The 10,091-nt window shown below is 34.6% G+C and overlaps 1 protein-coding gene across 1 annotated transcript; it reads left to right on the forward strand.

The window, feature by feature from the left end:
• The first annotated feature begins 2,697 nt into the window (after positions 1-2,697).
• LOC123207280 (pleiotropic drug resistance protein 1-like) lies at positions 2,698-9,634 on the forward strand. Its single transcript, XM_044624635.1, has 24 exons — positions 2,698-3,212; positions 3,513-3,633; positions 3,728-3,816; positions 3,908-3,992; positions 4,088-4,247; positions 4,337-4,413; positions 4,594-4,647; positions 4,734-4,824; positions 4,905-5,206; positions 5,280-5,561; positions 5,644-5,960; positions 6,038-6,198; positions 6,283-6,386; positions 6,468-6,627; positions 6,706-6,804; positions 6,902-7,008; positions 7,108-7,440; positions 7,524-7,814; positions 7,889-7,972; positions 8,074-8,207; positions 8,290-8,517; positions 8,623-8,794; positions 8,911-9,165; positions 9,246-9,634. Exons 1-24 carry the CDS (start codon positions 2,881-2,883, stop codon positions 9,501-9,503), a joined length of 4,296 nt encoding a protein of 1,431 aa, XP_044480570.1. The 5' UTR covers positions 2,698-2,880; the 3' UTR covers positions 9,504-9,634.
• Positions 9,635-10,091: the final 457 nt, after the last annotated feature.

Consider the following 10,091-nt stretch of genomic DNA (forward strand, 5'->3'; position numbering starts at 1 on the left):
ATTAATACGACATTATATTTACTAATATCATGATATAAACCCTATATAAGTTTCACTTCAATATGAAAATTTTCATATCAGTATTCAGTTCAAAGAAAGAGTTTTTTTTTTTAATTTTTGTAATCAGAAATTCATTCATATTAATTAAATAAGTAAATCTGTAATACAGTGATTGAATTTATAACCATTATATCAAGTAAGTTAATATTTCACAAACGTAATAGAATTTCAAATCCACATTTTTTCTCTAAAAATTATAATATTTCATCAGTTTTATTAACCCTTAAAGACCAAAAAAAGAGTTAGTGTGAATACATCTGCAAGGTTTAATTTCTCCCATGTGAGATCTCTTAAAAAATAAAAAAATTTTAAGAAAGAGTTTCACAAGGTTAATGTGAATACATCTGTATTTTTTCTTTTTTAAAGTTCTTCTAGATTTCAATTCAAAGAAAGAGTTTCTTCTTTTCTTTGTAATAAGAGATTTGTTCATATTAGTTGGACAAAAAATCTATAGCACAATGATCGAATCTATAAATACTATATTACGTAAATTAAGATTTCGAAAAATGTGGTAAAGATTCGAATCAGATTTTTTTTGTAAAAATTCTAATATTTTATCGGTTTTTTTAATTTTTAAGGTTAAAAAAAGGAGTTAATGTGAATACATTTATAGGGTTTAATTTCTCCCATGTGAGATCTCTTAATAGTAACTCACATTTTGACCAAAAACTACTAATCTAAGGTTTTCCATAATTTCATAAGAAAAAGTTTGATATTATCAACAAGGTCTATTGTAAAAATGAATAGAATGGATTGAAGAGATGTTAACATTATTAATGAAAAAATTAAAAAGGTTTATTAATTATTTAATTGACAATGTAAATATTATTATGTTATATACGATAATTAAATTACTCAGCTTTAGTAAGTGATAAGGACGCATTTATTGCACCAATTGTGTTGTGGCAGCCTTTTCTTTTACGACTTTGCAATTGAGGGACACAAACGATTTCAATATTACAAAAGCCACTGAATTTGAATATACTCTATAACACATTTTAAATGCATAAAATAGATATATAAATGATATATTATTATAAAATTTGATAATATTAAATTAAAAATAAAATAATACTCAATTATATAATGATATATCATCTGTGTATTTATTTTGAATACTCAAAATATATACATACAATATTACTATGTATATATATGGTATTTTTCTAGAAATAATGACAAATGTATCTTGCTGTAATACATTTTAAACGTGGAAAATTATTCTAGCAAGTATAACTTTGAGCACCTGGGGAAAGAATTCATTTACGTATAAAGGATAATGAACAAATTAAATAATTAAATGAGACTAGAATTACCTATTTGAATTCAACACTCTCGGGTTCAAGAACTAATGGAGAAGAGATTTTAATTTTAATTACTTTTCATTTGCAGGTAATATCACAATACTTGAGATCCAAAGTATTGATAAGGGATTATTATTAGAGATGACAATTTTGGTTCGAATTTAGAATTTTCGATCGTAATGAGAAAAGAATTCTTCGATAGAAACGAAGACAAAGATGAAAAATATCTCAGTAATCGGGGATAAATATACATGTATCACCTCCTCACCCCGCTCAACCCCTATCCTTGTCCCTATCTCCATCCCCATCTTCTTTCCCGTCTATTTATATTAATATTTTTACTTAAAATACTAACATATCATTATAGTTTTAGATTATTTATATTTTTTAAATTTATTAATATTTTTATTATGCATATCAAGATAGTTAATATATGATATTTGTGACATTTAAAATAGTGGGTTCATTCTAATTTTAGTTAATTTTAATATCTGAGATATTTATATTGTATTTAGGGGTACGAGAAGAAGATTTTTCTTTACGAAGAGACGATAAAGAATCACTGTCATCCCTATAATGGGAATGAGAATTGATATCCCCTGCTGGAATGAAAATATAAAGCAAGATCTTTTCTCTGATACCATCTGTAATTATAGGAGAATCTTTTTGTCCCTAATTTTTTGATTACATTTAACATTATTTTAATTCCATCTTTGTATTAAATCAGCTTCTTACTCAAATTAGATATAATACAATTTGGTGAATGTCATACCACATCTCTCGAAATCTCCATTTTCACAACCACATAAACTTGGAATAAAATCTACAAAGTGCTAAACATATTTCCATATGTTTAAACGAAGGGAGAGATTTTTATTTTTTCTAAAAAATAAAAAAAAAAATTATTTAAATTAAACTGTCATATTAATGTTAAATCAATCACATTAAAAAAGTGAAACTTCAAATTTAATGAGTGATTGCATAACCAATTATACCACTTAAGTAAAAGGTTTAATAATAAAATGTTTTACAAGGGAAGGGGATTCGATGATCTAAATCTTGAATCACAAACTTAGGGAAGCAAAAGAAAAGTCGAATATTATGGGCCAAAGAGAGTTTTTAAGTTTTTTTAATACTTGTAAAATTTAAAATTTTTAACAAAAACAAAACTTTTTGTCAGCCAGCCATGCAGGCCATGGAGGTTCGTAATTATTATCACTGCGCTCCACTGTTCATTTACATCTTTAATTTATTAATTAAAATCTCACTTTAAACGATGAACAATAAATAATGGTACTTTATAAAGAGATCGTCACAAAAACGTTGCATGCGCTATAAAGATTTTTGCACTGTAATGTTTTTCAAGCAGCTCCCCTCTTCGGTTGTTCGATAACTTTTCTTCTTGAAGTTGAACATCCTGGTGGGTTGGGAGATTTTTCAAACAGCTCCCCTCTTCGGTTCTTTGATAACTTTTCTTCTTGAAGTTGAACATTTTGGTGGGTTTGGAGCTTCAGCAATGGATAGAGGAGATATTTACGGAGCGGGTAGTAGTTTACGTGCGGGAGGAAGTAATTCCTTCTGGAGAGGCGGCAACACCATGGACGTTTTCTCGAGGTCTTCAAGAGGAGAAGACGATGAAGAGGCCTTAAAATGGGCTGCATTAGAGAAATTGCCAACTTTTGATCGCCTGAGAAAAGGGATATTGAGAACCGCAGGAGGTGTTCCTAGTGAAATTGATATACACAGTCTTGGATTTCATGACAAGCAGCAGTTGATTGAACGGTTGGTGAAGATTGCTGAAACTGATAATGAGCAGTTCCTCTTGAAGCTCAAGAACCGCATCGATAAGTAAAATTTTCTTCTTCTTTCGTAGTTCCATTTCTTTGTGAGTTTCCTTTACGATCCATCCCAACCTCCCTTATTCTATAACATCTGAGCATTCTTACCGGACTCAGAACCGAAATTCCTCCTACAAAACTGTTTTGTTGTAAAACTAAGTATTGTTATAGAAGTTTCTAAAAAATTTTATAGGATGCATCTTGGTCTCTTGAGGACCATAAGAGTGCTCAGATGTTATAGGATAAGGGAGTTCGGGACGGTCCTGTCAATAGCTCTATTAATTCTGGTTGTTATGACTTTCGTAATCAGAGTTGGAATTGAGCTTCCGAAAATTGAGGTAAGATTTGAGCATGTGAACGTGGAGGGACAAACATATGTGGGAAGTAGAGCTTTGCCTTCATTCATTAACTTCTTTCATAACATAATTGAGGTATTATTAATATTGAATTTAATTATGTTGTTTTTTAATTTCTGGTTTAAGTTTTAACCAACATGTTACTTCTGTTTGTGAATTTGGTTTAAAGGGTTTCTTGACTTTTGCAAAAATTCTCAAAAATGGAAAGAAACATTTGCAAATTCTTCAAGATGTCAGTGGGATCATCAGGCCAGGAAGGTGAGTTCTGAGAACTAAATTACAGTTAAATTATCTTTCTCGAATGCAGATTTTGAATATATGGGGATTATTCATTTCTCAATTGTTGCAGAATGACATTGCTTTTGGGCCCTCCAGCCTCTGGAAAGACAACCCTACTGTTAGCTTTGGCTGGGAAGCTTGATTCCAGTCTACAGGTGAATAATTATAGTAATTAAAGCTTGCATTCTTTAGCAGATGTTGATTATTTTGGTTAATATTTTTAATTTGAGAGGTGAATTATCTTCTTCAGAGTTCTGGTAGGGTGACTTATAATGGGCACGAGATGCATGAGTTTGTACCCCAGAGAACTGCTGCTTACATTGGTCAAAATGATGTGCATATAGGAGAAATGACTGTGAGGGAAACCTTGGCCTTCTCTGCAAGATGCCAGGGGGTGGGAACCCGTTACGGTTAGTTGATGGATTGATGTCTTCTTCCCAATTTTGGTGGCTTTTAATTAATTTTAGCTTAACTGATTGCCCTTTTTGTGAAAATGAAGAGATGTTGTCCGAGTTGTCAAGAAGAGAAAAAGCAGCCAATATTAAGCCTGACCCTGATATTGATGTCTACATGAAGGTGACAGAAGCTGATATTTTTGCCAGATGTGTAGCATTTATCGTATTGCATTACAATGAAACAGTGATGAAATATAATGATCAAATCATTCTCTGGATTAGTCTATATATATTGTGCTCAGTTTGTTGCACTCAAGGCGATTGAGTTTCTTATATTTCTCGGTCAATTCTACTGTCACAGGCAGCAGCAACCGCTGGGGAAGAAGCCAGCGTGGTCACTGATTATATTCTGAAGGTAATTAACATCATGATCAAAGCAATTTAACCTATGGAACCATTATCAATCAGAGATGATAATTTATTTCCCTCTTAAATTTACAGATTTTAGGACTGGAAGTCTGTGCTGATACCTTGGTAGGGGATGAAATGTTTAGAGGTATCTCGGGAGGACAAAAGAAGAGAGTTACAACTGGTTAATTACTAAACTTCCTTAATTCATTTAAGTTGTACACACAGAAGCACATTAACATTTTCTAAAGCGGATTACTTCAGGTGAAATGCTTGTTGGGCCGGCGAATGCACTGTTCATGGATGAGATATCTACTGGCTTGGACAGTTCAACAACTTTCCAAATTGTGAATTGTATAAGGCAAACCATTCACATCATGGATGGAACCGCTCTGATCTCTCTCCTTCAGCCAGCACCAGAGACATATGATCTCTTCGATGACATTATCCTTCTATCTGAAGGGCAAATTGTCTACCAGGGTCCTCGTGAACATGTTCTGGAGTTTTTCGAATCCACGGGGTTCAAATGTCCAGAAAGGAAAGGCGTGGCTGACTTCTTGCAAGAAGTATGTGCTAACGGAGGCTCTTTAAGGGCTTAGTGTCATGTTGAATTTTTCATTAATATTTAAAATGTTTCAGGTGACATCAAGGAAAGATCAGCAGCAGTATTGGTTTAACAAAGAAGAGCCATACAGGTTCATAACAGTGAAGGAATTTTCTGATGCATATCAATCTTTCCATGTGGGTCGAAAACTTGGTGATGAGCTTGGAACACCATTTGATAAGACGAAAAGCCACCCTGCAGCTTTGACAACCAAGACATATGGTGTCAACAAGAAGGAATTGTTGAAAGCTTGCATCTCTAGAGAATATTTGTTGATGAAGAGGAACTCATTTGTTTACTACTTCAAGCTTGGCCAAGTGGGTGTTACTATTTGATTTTCCATTTTAGTCATTTATTCAATTGACAATCATTAACACAGATTTTTTCCCCTGCACCTAGCTTGTGGTAATGGCATTTGTTGCTATGACACTGTTCTTCCGAACCAAGATGCACAGAGATTCATATACAGATGGAATGATCTACACTGGTGCCTGTTTCTTCACGGCTATGATGATTATGTTCAATGGAATGTCGGAGATTTCTATGACCATAGTGAAGCTTCCTGTTTTCTACAAGCAAAGGGATCTGCGATTCTATCCTTCATGGGCGTATGCTCTTCCATCATGGATCCTCAAGATACCTGTCGCTTTTGTAGAGGCTGGTGTTTGGGTATTCTTAACCTATTATGTAATAGGATTTGAGTCTAATGTTGGAAGGTAAGAAAATAAAGGTTATATTTTACACATTTGTTCTAGAAATTCAACTGTCTTGAAAGGCGATGTACTTGTTGCAGGTTTGCAAAGCAATTCTTATTGCTTTTCATTGTCAACCAAATGGCTTCTGGATTGTTCAGACTGATTGCAGCAGCAGGCAGAACAATGGTCATCGCTAATACATATGGTTCATATGTATTGCTGCTGCTTTTTGCATTGGGTGGCTTCATCATTTCACGAAGTAAGTACACATATATTCTTAAAAGAAGCTTAATCATTCTCAAACCTTAATGGAACATTTCCTTTCTCTTGTTTGATAACACAGAGGATGTTAAGGACTGGTGGATATGGGCTTATTGGTGTTCACCTTTGATGTATGCACAGAATGCTCTCGTTGTTAATGAGTTCCTTGGACATGGTTGGAAAAAGGTAATGTTAAAACTAACTTGTTGGCATTTGTGTTTTGTCATCTGATAATCTTCTGATTGCTGAAATTTTTGTATACTGAAGATTGTGCCAAGTTTTTCAATGGAACCACTGGGAGTTGGAGTTATGAAGTCTCGAGGGTTCTTCCCATATTCATATTGGTACTGGATTGGAGTAGGAGCTATGGTTGGTTTTACCCTGCTGTTCAATTTTGGCTACACCTTGGCTCTCACTTTTCTCAACCGTGAGTATCTTGACTATGGTCACTTTGATTCCTTCTGAGAAGACAGACCATGTTCTAATTGGTGCAAAAACTGTGCAGCATTCGGTAAGCCCCAGGCTGTTTTGCCAGAGGAGTCTCAGAGTAATGAACATAAAAACAGAAACCATACAAGTAGTTCTAGTGACAGACCTCAATCAGGTGATTAAACTCATTGGTAATGTGTGTGTTTTGTGTGTCAAATTTCTTACTAACACTTTTGATGATATATAAATTATAATTGATACATCAATTGCAGGCACAGCTTCACAGTCAAACCATCAAAAGAAAAGAGGAATGATTCTTCCATTTGAACCACATTCAATCACCTTCGATGAAATTAAGTACTCAGTTGACATGCCAAAGGTGGGATTAAGTTTTACAAATTTCCCTTATGAGGGTATATGGTTACTATGCTATTTAGTCCTGGAATGATGCCTATTTGTTCTTTATGAAACTATGCAGGAAATGAAACTGCAAGGGGTTGTTGAAGACAAATTGCGGCTTCTGAATGGATTGAGTGGTGCTTTCAGGCCTGGTGTACTTACAGCTTTGATGGGTGTTAGTGGCGCTGGTAAAACCACTCTGATGGATGTATTGGCTGGAAGGAAAACTGGTGGATACATTGAGGGGACAATCACAATTTCTGGGTACCCGAAGAAGCAAGAGACATTTGCTCGTATTTCAGGATACTGTGAGCAAAATGATATCCACTCTCCTTTTGTAACAGTACATGAATCACTGATCTATTCAGCTTGGCTTCGATTACCCCCGGAAGTTGACTATGAAACTAGAAAGGTTGGTAAATAAATCCTCTTTGTTCCAAGGTTTATTTTCACATTTCTCTTAGTTATTGATGCACATTTACCTGTGGGTTGTAGATGTTCATTGAGGAAGTCATGGAGCTTGTGGAATTAAATACATTGAGACAAGGACTAGTTGGTTTGCCTGGTATAGACGGTTTGTCAACTGAGCAGCGCAAGAGGCTCACCATTGCAGTAGAGCTTGTGGCAAACCCTTCAATCATATTTATGGATGAACCAACTTCAGGTCTAGACGCACGAGCTGCTGCCATTGTTATGAGAACAGTTAGGAACACAGTGGACACAGGAAGAACGGTGGTGTGCACCATTCATCAGCCAAGCATTGACATATTCGAAGCCTTTGATGAGGTAAGAAGTCTTAATATAGAAGGTTCAGATTTTGTTTCTGCAAGCATGATACTAATTTACACACTGCACTGCAGCTATTTCTACTGAAGCGTGGGGGACAAGCCATATATGCTGGGCCGTTGGGTCGCTACTCTAGTCTTCTTATAAAGTATTTCGAGGTATGATATGGCGAATGACATTCACAAATTACAAAGAATGGATATTTAAGTTCAAATTACATCATAAAACTTGCTAAGGCAAGTGCATTCCTATTCTGTAGGGAATTCAAGGAGTTCCTAAGATTAAAGATGGTTACAATCCAGCAACTTGGATGTTGGAAGTCACCAGTGAATCACAAGAAATATCTTTGGGGGTTGATTTTGCTGAAATTTTCAAAAACTCAGAACTGTATCAGTGAGTTCATCGGCACCACTATTACTGCTTTTCTATCATTGTCAGCTTAAATCTATATATGATTGGAGTCATTATTTCTCAGGAGAAACAAAGCACTCATCAGGGATTTAAGCAAGCCTGTTCCAGGTTCAAAGGACTTATATTTCGCTACTCAATACTCCCGATCTTTCATAACCCAATGTATGGCATGCTTATGGAAACAACGGTGGTCATACTGGCGGAATACGTCATACACAGCCGTCAGATTTTTGTTCACCTTCTTCATAGCTGTGACATTTGGGACAATGTTCTGGGACTTGGGCACCAAAACGTGAGTTACAAGTAACAACTGGAATATAACTATATGACATTCGAACTTAATAATTCATAGTAATATAGTTTCTTCTGCCTATTAATCTCATGTTTCGACATTTAGGGACAAACGACAAGATCTTTTCAATGCAATGGGTTCCATATATGCGGCTGTTCTTTTTCTTGGTGTCCAGAATGCCACAGCCGTGCAGCCGGTAGTGGCTGTTGAAAGGACAGTGTTTTACAGAGAAAAAGCAGCTGGACTGTATTCACCAATGGCATTTGCCTTTGCACAAGTAAATATTTTTCCCATGTAGCATTCTTGACATTTATATATATATATATATATATATATATATATATATATATATATCACATTGGAATTTAACATTTTTGTTGTGTATTCATCCAGGTTGTAGTTGAGATTCCTTACATATTTGCTCAATCTGTAGTCTATGGCATTCTGGTGTATGCAATGATAGCATTCGACTGGGATGCCGGCAAATTCTTCTGGTATTTTTTCCTCATGTTTGTATCTTTAATGTACTTCACCTTCTATGGCATGATGGCTGTGGCCATGACACCAAACCACCACATAGCTGCTGTGGTCGCCTTCTCCTTTTATGAGTTGTGGAACCTCTTTTCTGGATTCATCGTCCCAAGACCTGTAAGTTCCAGATTCCCACCTTCGTTCAAATGTTACATATCCAATCATAAATTAACTTCCTTTGATTTGGGCAATTACAGAGAATTCCTATATGGTGGCGATGGTACTTTTGGGGATGCCCGATTTCCTGGACAATATACGGGTTGGTGGCATCACAATTCGGACAAATAGAGGATATTCTTGACAATGGTCAAACAGTGAAGCAATTTTTGGATGATTATTTTGGTTACAAGCATGATTTTCTGGGCGCAGTTGCAGTTGTTGTTGTTCTATTCACTGTGCTCTTTGCATTTATCTTTGCTCTGGGGATTAAGATATTAAATTTCCAGAAGAGATAGAAATTTTGTGTTGCTTTTTTGCTCTCAATTATTAAACTTGTATTTTGCCAATTATTTATATATATATATATGTAAGTGTGTGTGAGACATCTGATTAATGTTGTATTACGTAAGTGTTTGATTGTTATTTCTATTCATCCAATCAAATTTTCTTAAAAAATAACCAATTATTTTTTTCATTATTTGACAGCAAATTTCTTACTGGCTTCTTACTTGGGCCAGACTTTGTGTACATGGTGGGCTTACTAGATTTTGAACTGGGCTTGGGTCGGGCTCGGCCTAGCTGCGTCCAATACAAAATTAGAGTAAAAATAATATAGTATTTAAAGATAAATAATTGGTGTAGAGAAAATAGTGAGCGAACAGAAGATAAAAAACGGTGTGATGGGAACATCGATCAACCCATAAAAATGTAATTAAATAAAATTAATTAACTAAAATACTTTAATTTTTAGATTTTGAAACTTTAAGATTTTTCGCTAAAATAAAACTACTTATACAAATAAATTATATAAATTTTTTTGTATAAGTTGAGATGATAATTTACAATTAGGTAATATAATTATTTAATTTTTAATACAATTATAT

The sequence above is a fragment of the Mangifera indica genome, unplaced genomic scaffold (assembly GCF_011075055.1).
Source record: "Mangifera indica cultivar Alphonso unplaced genomic scaffold, CATAS_Mindica_2.1 Un_0068, whole genome shotgun sequence".
In the NCBI taxonomy this organism is placed as follows: domain Eukaryota; kingdom Viridiplantae; phylum Streptophyta; class Magnoliopsida; order Sapindales; family Anacardiaceae; genus Mangifera; species Mangifera indica.